Below are 14,893 nucleotides of genomic sequence, written 5' to 3'. Positions count from 1 at the left end.
TCTCACCCTTGTAAAAGCTGGGGCTTTGCAGTTACTGTTGTTCTGTGCACCACTAGCTCTCACAGGAGTACAGACCCACAATGAAAACTAAAACAACCAACAAAGGAAGGAAAAGAATTAGCAGGAAAAACAGCAGCAGGAACAAGTACTCATGCCTGAAATAAGTGCACTGCCCGCTGCTAGGGGTGCAGGTAGGAAAGGTTACACTACCTTCTCCTGGAAACTTGAGGCTTTGGTATCAAATCCCAGCTTTTGGCTTTACTGCTACAGGTGGGCACTGGCAGCATGGTTGTGCACTAGTGGAATAGCCAGCCAATCAAACAGACCCTCGAAGGACTGAGATAACAGGAAACAGCCCCATGCACAGGGATATTGGAGATTTTCTTTGAATTCTGATTTCTTAGAAATCCAATTTAAGGGGGGGAAGTGCAGACAGAGCTGCCCACACAGACCTGCAAAGAGGCTGTCATCAAGTGGGCTGACACTCAACCTCAGCTAGGATTAAAGCTCACACTTACAGATTTGGAGGAAGACAATCATTGAGAGCCAAGGCTTAGCATCCAGGGTGTCTTGTCCCGCTCTCAGCTGATCCTGAAGCCCCTGCTTTGCTCTGCCAAGGCAAATGTACAAAGCATCCAACAGGAAACCTTCCCGGTGTTGCTGCTTCCGTTGCGTCAACTCCCGCTGGAGTTGAAGGGTTGGGTGGGACATTGCTAGACCAAGGGCACACACAAGGGCTGGGCCAGAGCTGCTCTCCACCTTCCTGAGCTCACATTGGAGCTACTTAAAGTCCACAATGAAGAAAACCAAACACCACAAAAGAACCTATTTCAAGTTTCCTGCTGCTGCTCCCAGCAAACACTTCCATACAGAAAAACTCCGGATCTCATCCAAATCCCAGGCATGGCACAAGGTATAAGGATGTATGGATCTCACTTTATAGTTACAAAGATCCCAGAGGGAAGCAGCAGAATGCTGTACTACACGAACTCATTTCTCTTGCTGCCTACATCCCTGTCAGTAAAGCAGAAGTCTGACTGACAGGCATCTCTGAGAAATTGTTTAGCTACCAATCCTGAAGAACTTATGGAGATCTCTGCATCTCTGATCAGGATACGTAAGTACAGTCTCCATGGCAGAGACCAGAGCAGCACAGGAACCTCCCCACCAGGTTACCAGACCCTCAACTAGCTCAAATAAAGCAGCTACAAAGCTTTTGCTGGTATTACCAGTTGTAGTTTCACCCTTTACAGCAGCTCACAGCTTAGATTATTGAAAGGATCATTCCTTGTTAGCTGTTCCAGGGCTGAAACACATAACCAGGTAGATTTTGCCATTTCAACTCAAAACATCTTTATTTCTGTGCTGTTGGCTTCACCTGTCCTCACAGAGGACAGACTGTAGGAGGTAAGTGAACTTTTCCAGATAAGCTTTTGGTTACACTTGGGAGCAACAGGGAAGAACCAAGGCCATGAGGAGCCATTCTCATTATTTTCTGTGGAAGTCTTGAGGAATCTTTGCTAAGCTGTTGTGACTTCAGACTCAAAATCAAGCATTAGCTTCTGGGACAAGAGGACTACTTGGTTGTTAAGAGTCCACAGGAGGAAGAGACTCTTCCCCTGCTCTCCCAACTGTATGTGTGGCTTAACATAGCCCCTAAAGCCCCTCTTGCCAGTCCACTCCCACCACCACCTGTACTCCTGCCCCAGAAACACAGACTCTGAACAAACTCCGTACTCTGGGCTCAGAGGGGAAGGGGATGAAGGACTGAGATTAAAAAACCAAAACAAACTCCAAAGAGACTGACACAAAGGACATAAAAAGCAGGAGAAGCTATGAAAATATGTTGAGATGGTCAAGAAAAGTCACATCAAAATATATTTAAAAATCAGAAATTCCAATCTGTGTGGAATTTAAAACTCCTTTCCCCACCTTTTTTTTTAATCCTCTGCTCAAGGAGTCTGTTGTTCCAGGACACAGAACATGATAGGCAGCACCAGTTAAGTCCTGAAAAGGGTAGCATTTCTCCCAATTTGTCTGAGCACTTCCACCATTGACAAAGAAAAAGAATTATATATACCTCAACAATTGCCCCACCCTCCCTCTTCCATTCTACAGTGGGCAGGAGAAAAGACTGCAAACAAATTTGACTTTCTGTTGTCAGGTAGAGTCCCATTTTCCCCACACATCAATATCCCTGCAATCCATTGTACACCTTCTGCACCGATCCTTGTCTCAGCAACTGTTTGAGACCTGCAAAAGAAAGGAGGGCATTACTGCACAGCACAAACAGGACTCTGCATTTACTGTTCCCGCTGCATTTACACATCTGGCTCAGAGACCCGCTATGGCTGAGCCCATTTAAGTAACACACACATTGGTATTCTAAGAGAATCACAAAACCCCAAAATAAGAAAAATCCCCCCAAACCCGGCAGTGTGACAGCTTTACTCCCACTCCTTCAGCATTCCCACCAAGAGAAACAGGACTGAAGTTAGTGATGCTGTAACAGGGCTTTCATGCACTCTCAGAACCAGACAAGACCAGTGGCTCCAGGGTCCTTTGCTACAAACTCAAGCACCTCACAGCTCTGTAAGGGATAAAGCTGACTCCCAGAGCTGCTTTGCTGTTGCAGTTGACAACAATTTTGTCATCTTAAAGTACAAATGCAACAACAAACAACTTGCTAAGTACTTCCAACGTCTAATTAATGTAACTTACCTCCCAAGGCTACCTCTACAACCCAAGAGAAACCTGCTAGCAGCAAGCTCAGGAGGACTACGTTTGAGTCCTGGACTTGCCAGCTACAGAAGCCACATGAGTAACTAGAAAACATGTTTTCACATCGGTATGTGGTGCCTGGGGACACTACTGTCCACTAGAAGCAGTCCCTGAAGGCAATCAAGAGAAGCAAACTTATCTATGGGGTTAAGGATCCTACTGAAGGCCTGAAAATCTTAAGGGTTTTTTAAACCCACTGTTTCAAAAGTATTCTAGATGACTTTTCAAATACCACCTTCCGCATTCATAAAACACTTCAAGAAGCTGACTGCTCTGAGGTCTTGTCAGTATTAAATTCTTAGCAGAACAGGATAAAAGTGAGCCAGCCTTTAAAACCACACTAGCTCATCTTACTGGGGTCAGCACATTCAGGGAAAGACTGGCAGTGTTACTCAAAGGGCAAGTCCACACAAAACAGAAGAAGCAGACTGGCAGAAACAAATGTGTTACACTGTTTTTTCCAAAGATAAAGAGGAAGTCCCCTCTGATTAAAGTCAGCCTGACACACACTGCCAGGACTCCCACTGCCCTGGCCACAGCATCCCTCAGGGCATGGCAGCATCTCTGTTCTGACCAGCACCAGAAACCACTGAGCCTGAGAAAGGACTGTCAGGACTCAAAAAAGGAGAAAACTCCCCACACCATGGGTAAACTTTCAGATAATAAAAAATTAAGCTAAATGGCTCTAATTCTGCTGCTGGATGTTCCCAGAACAAAGCACACAAGCAGCTGGCTTGCACCTCAACATGCCAGTAGATGGGACTGCAGTCCCGCCTCAAGTGACCTTAATCTACTGCTTCAGGGAAGCCAGTCTTAGCATCACAGTGTACAGATCAGATCAGGCTGCCTAGAAAATGCTGCTACAGTTGTTAACTTGAAGTGAGGTCTTCAGGCATGGGGAGGGAATAGCAGCAATTAAATGAATCAATTTGTGACATTCCTGAAAGGTTAGGGTTTTTTTCAGTCCAAGTCCATCAACAAATCTAGCCAAAAGATACTATGTCTCCCTGCAAATCTTGTCCTGTTTGTCTACCCTTCAATCATTCTGGCTACAGATACTACTGTTCTTCAAGACCAGTGATTTCATGTATAAGGGTCACAGTAGCTCTTAAAATACTGGAAAACTGTTCTGGAAGTAGTAACTGGAAAAGAGATGGCTCTCTGCCAGGCAAGAGTTATTCATGCTTCTTGCTTGACAGCCAGAGAATCCTGAATACTCTTCTACACTCAGAAACATCCCTAACAGTGGGGTAAAGCAAGCCCCTACACAGGACATTAAGGGTAGGTCATTCTCCAGGGGAGTGCAACACAAGTTCACTTCCCCTCCACAGCCAAAGGAGGCTCCAAGTCACTTCCTGGCTAATGGGCAAGAGGAAGTGCCTCCTGGATGTGTAGTTCTTGCAGTTCTTTGGAAGGAAAGCTGTAACTGGAGAAAGGTGTGCTCCAGTAATCCTGAAGGACCATTCCCATATCTCATTTCCTGCTAGCTAGCTCTAGGCAGCTGCCTGCTGGCCTGAAACATACCCCCATTATTGCACAGGATATTTCAACACATACCTGATGTTCAGCCAGGAGCTACAGCACCTCAGGCATTTTTTACTAGAGCCAACTTCGAGATTATTCTGACACCATCAACAGGTGACAGGTTACAACACAACCTGGGCACTTTGCTGAGCCTGCTGGTGCTCTCTGGGCACTCCAGAGTTAAAGCATGGAATCCAAAGCTCCAAAACAGACAATAAACAAGCACCAGTAAAGATGAATGAGAAATGTCAAAGAGAGAAAGTCACCTCCGATCAACAGGCAATAAAATTCCCTGATGTCACACTGGCAGGAAAGAAAGCATATTATTTCTCCGACTCTAAAGCTTAGGCTGACCAGAGTGGTGCTCCCCAAGTCAAGAGTATCTTCTGACTGCCCCAGGAGCTGTGCATATGGTTATGAGATAAGAAATTTGGACCACTGCCAACAATAAGAAAAAAGGGATGTTTTGAATCCTGAAGCCTACAGTCTTCCTTTGAATGTGTACACTGAACTGCTGCCATACAACATGAATAGATGTATTCCCTCATAAAACTCCTTAAATCACTGGATGTTTGGAGATATTCTAGCATTCAGAAATGCTTCTGACTGCCCACCCAGTCACCTTCCCTTGGGAAGCACAGAACTGCTTAGGAGGGAGTGAAATGCACAAGGAGCCCATGCCTGAACACACTCTTGCTAGTACCATCACCTCTCTGATGCCAGGATATCCATACAGGTCTGTGAGCAATTCTGACAAACACAGAGGCTTCTGTGACTGCTCCTTGCCTCTTTTAAACTGCCAAGAACAACAGCTGGAATAACCTCAGGTCTGTCTGAGAGGTGTCATTGCTTTACAAAGCTTCAAGAAGGGCAGCAGACCCTGGAATGAGACTTCACACTGATGTGGTCACTGTGCTCTGCAGCCCTCACTGGGCACAACACACTTGAAACAAAAGCAGGAAAGCATAGGGCTCAAAACACAAAACAAGTGAACTCAAAACAGCCCACAGGCACGGACCTCAGTGCAGAAGTTTGCGACAAACAGCTGCAGAGTCGCAGAACATCAGTCAGCCCTGGAGCTACCAACTGGGCTCTAAGTAGTAGCTAGCACAATATGGCCAACGCAACAGTAAATGCCACAGGGCTGAAAAAGCCCCCCCCAGGGATTGGCTTCCCTCTACACACTTGAAGTGCACAGGAAAGCTGCACATACACCTCATTCCACCAGGACAATTGCCAGAATACACTAAAAGGGTAACTTAAAATGAAGAAAGTATGATAGCCTTGGCCAGCAGGAAGAAGTTTTAGGGTTAGGGTTTTCTAAAGAGCTGTACTGGTACATCCCAGGAACTTCCTTGTCCTATAGCAGAAGATAGGGCTGTTGATGCCTACTCTGAAACTTGTGAACCTACCACAGAGGCTGCCAAAACAAAGAGGAATTTCCAGCTAGGAGTATAATATTTACCCTCTTGTCAATCTTGGGATTTCTACATGGGTCATCAAGTTTCCATTTGAGTACTAAAGCTGAGAAGCAGATCTCTATTGCATCCTTCTTCCTTAGACAGCCACAAAGCACTTACGGTAGAAGGAAATGTAGAGAGGAACAATCCTTCTGATGCTGTATGTCTCTCTACCCTTGACAGCAAAGGGATTTTCACAAGTTTTGCCTCTAAGAAAGCAGAAGCAAGGCCTAGAAAACTGCCTGTGATCCCATTCCAGCAGAATCAAAGCAGTCAGAAGCTAAGCCCAGTAAGTCTTTCAGTTCAGACAGATGGCCAGCTACAAAACAAAGAACCTGCAAATTTGCCAAGTACTACATCCCAGCAGTAGCACATCCCAACTTAATCTGTCTCTCTACAACTGCAGCAGCCAAGTTCACTTGGCTTCAAAGGGAAAGAGAAGTTAATCACAGGGCACTGGCCAACTGTGTTGTGTTGTACAAAGGGCACAGGGAAAGGAGAGCCCCTCCTGACCACTGCAGGCCCCGATTCTGTTGTGCCAATGCCTTATCAGCTTTGGCTAGAGGTCTGTGCAGCCTGCTGCCATGGCAGGGCTTGAAAACACGCACCTTCCCGCTGCTCATTTGTCAGCTGCTCTTTGGGGAACTCCACATCAAATGTTATTATTAGTGAGCCTTTGATATTGTTGTTATCAAAATTTGGAAGACCTTCTCCTTTCTTCCACAGTTTGGCCCCAGGTTTCGTAATTTTATCCCGAGCAATGTGAACCTAGAGACAAAAGAAATTTCAGGACATTGCTAGTGTTCTGTGTATACCCCAATACATCAATGCCCTTTCCAACCCACTGGAAAGCTTCAACTGATACTGATTCTTTGCCAAAGTCAGTGATATGCAATGGGTCCAGGCAGTGTAACTGTCAGAACTAACATCACAGAAGACAGCAGATGAAGTAACTGCTGCGACAGCCAGGAAGAGAGCACTACACTGTGCACCCCTTGTAGTGCCTGTTATGACTCCATGGAAATTTGTCTGGAAGGCGCTAGGCCAAAGGGATGCTGTACACAACCAGCAGCTGCACATGCCCTGAGCAAGCTAACCCCCAGCACAGAAGACCTGCAGTTAAACTTCTTTAATACACAGCAAGAACACAGACTGTTGCCTCACCCTGTGCCCATCCAAGTGGGTGATATCCATTTCAAAGCCTGTAAGTGCCTCGACCAGCGAGATTGTCACATTTGTATACAGGTCATCTCCTCTTCTTTCAAAGACTGGGTGCCTGTGGAAATAAAAACCATTGGAACTTTTCTTCTTCCCCATGGGGAAAATAGGTCTTCTAGCTTCTTCCTCTCCATTTACAAGCTTGGAAAACTCACAAATCAGAGAGGAAGTAAAGAAGGAATTAAATTTAGCTTCATTTTCCTGTGTGTGCTATGTGCTACCAAATAACCTTTCTATTTCTAGGGCAATGAGTGGCAAGGCGTGTCAAGCTGTGACTCACACAACAATCTTCTTAGTAGTGCATTGCCTTACAATAGGGAGATAGTATGTTTATGGAAAAAGGAGATTTTTCATGTGATTCACACAGGAGCCACTAATGCATGCCAGCATTCAAGCCAAATAAAAGTGGAATTATTGCAGCATCTTACCAGTGGTGAATCCAGCTACTTTAGCATCAGCAGGGTTGAACATCCTGCACAGCCCTGAGTAACAAACCCCTGGTTGCACCAACTCTGCTGAAGGGCAAGATACATACTAGCCAAGCAGGCAATGCTGGCCAGAAAATTGCTTGCAAGCTTCCTTTTATAGTAACCAGAAAAAGCAGACTAGCTAGGCCAGTTACTTACTTAAGGACTTTTATTCGGAAGCGCAAATCACCTGGCTCCCCATCCACATGGGGCTCACCTGTAAAAAGAAAAGCTCTATTTAAAGGAGCTAGGTAGTAACAACTGAAGAAACAAGCAGTATATTAAACACAAGAGATTTTCAGCTCACATGTTAGGAGAAAAAACAGGTAGTTAACTTTACATGACTAAAACCCTGCTTGGAGACAGATGTGCTATTAAAGAGCCGAGGACTTTTGAGTATTGCCTCAATGAGCTCATATCAGTCTGCTGCTCTGAAAGACTTGCCTGCATGCTAATGATGACCTTTACTTGTTGAAGAACTTACTTCCTTGGGCAGAGACATTTCCTCACATACTCAAGCCCAGCACAAATGCTCCTACTCAAAAGTTATTTGAAACATCAGATGTAGAGATTCCTTTATATTCCTTTTTTGCACATCTCCAGTACCAGCAAAGGGAGTGGAACTTGGAGTATTCTCCATACTTATCAGAGAACATGCTCCTGGATTTCAGCGGCACACAGAAGGCACAGCACTTAAAGCCACATGTGCTGATCATTTATGAAAAGCAGGGCTTGGACACTTTCACTGCCACACAGACCAGCTTTGCATGACAGGAAAGGAGCAAGACAAAGCTGAGCAGCAGGGCAGTACCCAAATACATACCTTCACCAATGAAGGGATACTCCATACCATCCCTCACGCCTGGCTCTATCTCCACTTCCAGTGTTCGCTCCTCATTCACAAGCCTGCAAAAGGGAAGAGCAGCCAGGCACTAAGTTTCCAACACTATGTAGCAGCACCTACTTATGTTACTGGGGTAACATATCTAGAACCGGAGGGTGAGTGTTGCCTTTCTTTGTCTGCTGATACTTACCTACCAGAGAAGGCAAGGTTATGCCACTAAATGCACAGGACAGCAACTGGATGTGCAATTATGCCAGTATTCCATGTCCAGCTGGGAAACTCTGAGCTTTTCTCACTTTGTTTATTAATATTTAGTTGTGGAACTCCCACTGTAGTATTACTGATTATTCAAGGAAAAAGAGGCTGAAGGAACAAACTGGGGAGTTCTAATAGAGATTGCCAGCTCGACTGTAAGAATAAGGATTGGCTCCTTGGAAATGAGAAACCTGTTAAGTTTTTCACTCCAGATCTTATTGGAAGTACAGGCCCCTTCCTCCCTCTAGTGGTAGGTTTCGAATAAACACCCATATATCATTAAAGAGCATACAACTCACTTGACATTTGGACATTCATCACAAACGACTTCTTGAGTCATCTGGAAACGTCCAGGACCCAACTGGGTGGTCCTCATCTCCTGCCGGCAATTGCATTTCCGTTTGCCAGGTGCCTGTCTTGCTACTGGCTTGTTCCTGACAACCTGCAAGGAAGAGGAAGAGGTCAATACAGCAGCACTCCTAGGTCTCCACAAGGAGCTGGATTTCTCAAACACCCTGAAAATAATTTGGTTTCATGTGTTGCCTCTACAATCCACTTGCCAAGTGGCCTCAGCAAAACATTCTGACAACAGCTTCCATCTTGTGCTTCTTGCTGATCACACATTAAATACTAGAAAAACCTCTCTACACCAGTATTCCCATTTCTTTTTCCTGCACACCTTAATACTTAGAAAAGTAAAGCTAGGATGAAAAACTTTGGTTACAATCGCCACCTCGTCCTGCACAATGGGCAAAATTATTCTGAGTTCCCCATTTACCCAGAAACTCAAACTTAAGCATCACATATTCTAACATGTAAAGTAGCAGGGATTGTCAGCACCAAAAATGTAGCTTGCTTAAAACGAATACCAAAAAATTAAAGGGCCACCATATATTCATCAAGTATGTAATCCAGCAATTTGCAGTGATATGTTTGGCCATATAGAGACTATAAAACATTCTCAGCATGGTTTTGCAAGAATTACAATGTGAATTTAAGGCTTATGAATGGACCCTCAAATATCAATAAATTCTACAGAGAGACCACTTACACTTTTTCCAACTGGGCTACTGCAACACAAACAAGCTACAGATGGTCCCTGACAGCAAATAAATAAGCTATTATCTTAAAAGCATTATTTTATAGAGAATGGCAGATGGCAAAGATGAGTGTTGTTTCTTCAGTTAACTACTAGCAAACAGCATCATAACATCCTTCACTGTCTCTGCAAAATACTGAGAAACCGAGCACCTATTTTAGTTCTGTTCTTTGGGACATGATATCACTCTGAGCAGTGGCCAGGCCAGACATCTCAAACCCAAGAACACACTGGACAGACCAACAAGCAACCAAACTTACTTCTACGAAGTTTCCTGAATACACCTCCTCAAGTGTAACCTCCAGGTCCACGATTATGTCACTTCCTCTGGGAATATTCCTGTCTTGTTGGCGAGGGTTACCTCCAAACATGAATCCAAAGTCCCCAAAGAAGCTGCCATAAAAGCACATCAATTAGTTCAGGAAGTAATTTTCACCAAACAAGGCTCTGAAAGAGAGAGCCATCCAAGGCAGCAGCAACATGTTGCTTGGCAAATGCTTCTAGCCCACTAGTGAACAGCCTTCTCACAGTACAAAAGCATCACAGTAAATCTAGATACCTTTTTTTGTTCCTCCAGAACACAAACTAATGCCTTCAAACAAAGTTGTCATGTTGGAAGATATTTCTGTACTAACGAAAAATCAATTTTGGAGCAGGATTTGAACAACACTTCAAAATCTGACCACTGCCTAAGGGAAGTTCTCTCCACATTACACTGCAACCATCACCACAAGGCACAACCTCTGAGTACTATGTCACCTCTGGCATTTCAGGTCAATGCTAACAGGTTGTTTTTCAGTAGTTTAAGGACAAGGGGGAGGGATGAGAAAAAACTTCCTAGCAAGTCTATGTATTTTTCCTCAAAACAGACCAGCAGATGGTGTGAGATCTCACCCAGAGGGATTACCGGAGATGAGCAATTTCAAGAGTTGTTCTAGCAACTGTGTGCCCAGCAGAAACAAAGGGGCCTTAAACAGAAAATCAGGTTCTGCCTGAGTAATGTGCAAGTGCCTTCAGATTCTACTGATCCAAATTCTACAGTTGCTCTAAAACTTACTCTAAGTCAATACAGCATTACTTTGCAGAAGAAAAAAGCGACCCAAAGTGCACATATGATCTGTGACAACAGGTTAAACATCAAGACACCACTGGTTCCCACTCACTGCTTCTGAAGCAAGGACTAATGCATGACAGATAACTGAAAACTGCACATGGGATATCCACTGTAAATATATTCCCTCAAATTCTCAACTGTTGCCTCAGATCAGTGCCTCCACACTGGGTAAAAGACCTTAACGCAGAATTTGCCCATGTCAAATGTATGCAAGAGCATCACAAAATTAAAGCCCCAACAGTAGAATAGTCTGAAGTGGCAAAATCTCCTTACTGTGAGAATATGTCTCCATGAGAGCTCTGGTGCCCATCCTTCAATCCCTCCTCACCATATGCATCATACTGCTTCCTCTTCTCCTCATCTGACAGCACCTGGCAATGGCATGAAAGCAGACAAGACATTCACCCACAGCTGAGATGAGTTGTTTGAATAAGGCTCTGAAAGGAAGCGGCTCAGCAGTGCTCTTCACTGGGGGACAAGCAGCAATGCTTTATATTATGGAAGCACTGGCTAGAACTTGCTTGCTGCAGTGGACTAGAAAAGCTGAACATTTATCAGTTAAACCCATCAAAATAAGTGATTTTATTCAATCAGCAAAAGTAACACAGAAAATTAAAGTAACACTGAGTTTTCTTATGGATTAAAAAATAATCAGGAGGAATAACTCAAATAAGTTCCTGCAAAGCAGCAAACTGAAAAAAAAACACCAAACCAACAAAACAACCCAAACCCATAAATCATGCCACCCCTGTTTCTCAGTTTGTTCTTCAAGCATACAGAATATGTATTTCTCCAGCCACTATTTCATAGCAGTGATGGCAAGTTCAGCTACCAAGCTGAACCTGCTAAATACAGTAACTCTGCACCAGTTTCAATGCTGGCCCTCATTCCAAAGGACAACAGAAGTTAGAAGTAACTTCAGTACTGAGGCAGAGTAACACATCCCAACACATACTACTTTCAGGAGTTCAATTTTAATTCCTGAACATTGATCTTTGCTCTTTTCTCCTGCAGAGATCCAGAAGTTTCCAGTCACTCCTTCCCCTTCCCCTTCTTCACCTATAGTTAGGAAGGTCAAAAGGCTAGAAATGAGTGAAAACAAATTGGGAACCAACTAAACAGGTGGAGAAGCTGGCTAAATGATGAAAACCAGCCTGAAATTGTAACTGATGGTAAATGCTAACAACAGGGAAAAAAAAACCCAAATGACTTTACTAGCATCATCTAGTAGATGAGTTGAATTCTCCCTTTGTCCTATTTTGTACTAAACCACACATTTCCCAAGGCTGTTGGAGAACACAACTCTAAGAACACAATTTCAAGACTCCTTGGTTGTTACACTTGGTTGCCTTGACAGCAAAGCAACTACAATGGACAAGCTTTAGGGGAAAAAAAAACCCACCCTCAAGCCATCCTAAGACTAATCACAGACTGGCTTGGGTTGGAAGGGTCCTTGAAGTTCCAGCTCCCTGCCATAGGCAGTGACATCTTCCACTAGAGCAGGTTGCTCCAAGCCCAATCCACCTGGCCTTGAACACTGCCAGGGATGGGGCAGACACAGCTTCTCTGGGAAGCCTGTGCCAGGGCCTCACCACCCTCATAGTGAAGAACTTTTTCCTTGTATCTTATCTACATTTCTCCTCTGTCAGGTTAAAGCCATCCCCCCTTGTCCAGTCACCACATACCCTTGTGAAAAGTCCCTCTCCAGCTTCCTTATAAGCCTGCTAAAGTAGGGTAGTCTCAGTTCCCTCTTCTTTCTTATTGAAAGAACTGTGCACAGATACACAGCTGCAGCGTGGAAATCACCTAGGCTATTATTAAAATGAGAGACCAAGTAGTTGAATTAGCCTACTCTCCCCACATTTTCTTTGAAGACTGCTATAGATAGGAAGCCAGCCAAACCCTGAAGAGCAGTCAGTACTACTACAGAGACTGTTGCCTTATGGCACAAACCATCTTCACTTAGGTTACAACATACATATAATTCTACCTCCCTTTTGCCCAAAACAATCAAATCACCACCCTGAATCTAGAAGCCACTTTAGCAAAAGGATGTGCAAACTGTACTCGCTAAAGAGACAAAGACCTTGCAGGGCATCAAAACGTTACTCCTTCCAAACCTATTTTAAAAGCACACATATGTCAATACCAGAGTTCAACATTCTGATGCATCAGCCTCCTGACTTTGAAGGGAGGTTTCCTAGTTTAATTTTACCAGCATCCAGTGAGAGCATGTTGCATTTGTACTGTCTGTGCTAGCAGCAGCACTCTTCATTTGTACAATGTACAAATGTACAATGCACAACTCCATATTGTACAATGACACAGATGTGCTTCAATAACATCCTAGTTAGGGGAAAACAGGCCCAGTCACTGCTCATAATTAATATTCAGCTCCTCCTGCCACCAAATCCCCTGCTGATTTGATTTTACAACCATTTGCTTTCAATAGAAGGAGTACTCTCAACTGTTACTATGGCAAAGAAATAACCTAGGACTCAGGGAAGAGGTAGAGAAATGCTTCCTATGCATACTGTCAGTGTGACAAGATCCCAACTCAGCAATGACACCTAGTTCACAGCTTTGAAGTAAAACACATTCATCAACCTCCAGGTGCTGCAAGTGACAGATAATAAATACTTCTGTCCACAGAAAAATTCTTTATGTTAGCTGGCTTCCCTGTGATAGTTCAGCCAATTTGTTTAAATAGGTAACTCTGAACTAAAAAGAGGTTCAGATACAAAAGTAAATTAAATGTTTTCTTTCTGCTGTTTTATCTTCTATCAGCTCAGCCTTACAAACACACACACATCTGCTCCTGTGCCAATACTCAGGGTTGCATCAGCTATATTCCCTCTTCAAAGAGCTATTAATAAATACCAGAGAATTTAGGTTGCTGCCCTCACTTTCCTCTGGCTAAGTAAGCTAAAGGCTTTTATTGTCCTCTGACAGAAGGAGCTCTGTAATCAACCTGGCAGCCTTTCCACCTTTGCTTTTTATTTGGTAGAATGTCTGAAATTCAATATAGTAATAGTGGAACAATGGATGACACCTGCACCTTATCAGAAGGGCTTTCACATTTCCTAGAAGGCCTCCTTTCTTTTTCCCCTGAAAGTTATAGGATAAAGCTTCATAAGACTACTTGTTGGCCAATTTCAGCTTTGTGCTTCCAGAATCATAGTATGGGTTGGAAAAGACCTTAAAGCTCACCCAGTTACAGCCCCCTGCCACAGGCAGGGACACCTTCCACTAGATGAGGTTGTTCAAAGACCCATCCAACACGAACTCCACCTACCCTCCACAGCATGGGGGGACTTCAGGTTCCCTGACCTGTTTATAACAGGGTGCACAGCTTCACCCCTCGTATTCCCCCTCACCTACGCCAGATCTCACTACACCTGCCCTACACTGTAAGTAGCAATGCCCACTAAGAGGCACAGGGCTGGGGTAACCCGCAGGTGTCGGCCTCACCTCATAGGCAGCCCCCAGGTCCTGGAACTTCTCCTGCGCCCGGGGGTCGTCGGGGTTCCTGTCGGGATGGAGCTGCAGCGCCAGTTTCCGGTACGCCTTCTTGATGTCCTTGATGGAGGCGCCGCGGGACACCCCCAGGATCTTGTAGAAGTCCCTCCTGCGGGGAGAAGGGAGGGAAGAGACCGAGGACCCGTCAGCGCCGCGGCCGCCGAGCCGGAGGGAGTGAGAAGGGGGCCGGCCCAGCACAAAGGCGCGGCGGAGGGAGCACAGTCCCGGCGCACTCACCCTGCGGCGGCCTCCCCGCAGAGGCAGAGCAGCAGCAGGCAGAGACGACCGAGCCAGCCCAGGGCCATGGCGCGGCGCGGCCGGGCCTGCCCTGCCCGGGGGGAGGCGGGGAGAGAGCGCGGCGCTCCACAGACTGGTCCGCAGCCACCCGCCCCAGCACAGCCACCAGCAGACGCGAAGCAGGGCCCAGCCACATCCACCGGCCAATAAGGGCACGGCGTGGCCCCGCGCGCTGCTTGTCGGTGGCCAATCGGCTGCGCACACTTCACCACAGGCTGGACGCCGATGACCTATCGTCTGCCAGGACGTTGGCTCTGAGCCTCTCTGTCCAATCATAGCTCGCTTCGTCACTCCCCACCCTGCCCTATCGCCGCT

General features: G+C 45.3%; 1 protein-coding gene across 1 annotated transcript; it reads right to left on the bottom strand.

The window, feature by feature from the left end:
- Positions 1-1,336: 1,336 nt before the first annotated feature.
- On the bottom strand, positions 1,337-14,728 carry DNAJB11 (DnaJ heat shock protein family (Hsp40) member B11). The gene is made up of 10 exons (XM_005143076.3): positions 14,519-14,728; positions 14,234-14,390; positions 11,036-11,133; positions 9,909-10,041; positions 8,849-8,991; positions 8,274-8,356; positions 7,610-7,667; positions 6,930-7,041; positions 6,374-6,533; positions 1,337-2,253 (listed from the first exon to the last, which is right to left on the bottom strand). The coding sequence occupies exons 1-10, from the start codon at positions 14,584-14,586 to the stop codon at positions 2,189-2,191; spliced, it is 1,077 nt and encodes a 358-aa protein (XP_005143133.3). The 5' UTR covers positions 14,587-14,728; the 3' UTR covers positions 1,337-2,188.
- Between the last annotated feature and the right edge of the window lie 165 nt (positions 14,729-14,893).

Source organism: Melopsittacus undulatus, chromosome 6 (genome assembly GCF_012275295.1).
Source record: "Melopsittacus undulatus isolate bMelUnd1 chromosome 6, bMelUnd1.mat.Z, whole genome shotgun sequence".
In the NCBI taxonomy this organism is placed as follows: domain Eukaryota; kingdom Metazoa; phylum Chordata; class Aves; order Psittaciformes; family Psittaculidae; genus Melopsittacus; species Melopsittacus undulatus.
The sequence above is the reverse complement of the archived record's forward strand: the minus strand, read 5'-3'. Positions and strand labels throughout refer to the sequence as shown.

Excerpts from the sequence above, each read along its gene's own strand:
- DNAJB11 (XM_005143076.3), bottom strand. The coding sequence starts at position 14,586 with ATGGCCCTGGGCTGGCTCGGTCGTCTCTGCCTGCTGCTGCTCTGCCTC. Across the intron at positions 11,134-14,233 it reads ACCTGGGGGCTGCCTATGAG|GTGCTGTCAGATGAGGAGAA; the intron begins GTGAGGCCGACA and ends TGCCATTGCCAG. Across the intron at positions 10,042-11,035 it reads CATGGAGACATATTCTCACA|CTTCTTTGGGGACTTTGGAT; the intron begins GTAAGGAGATTT and ends CTTTTATGGCAG.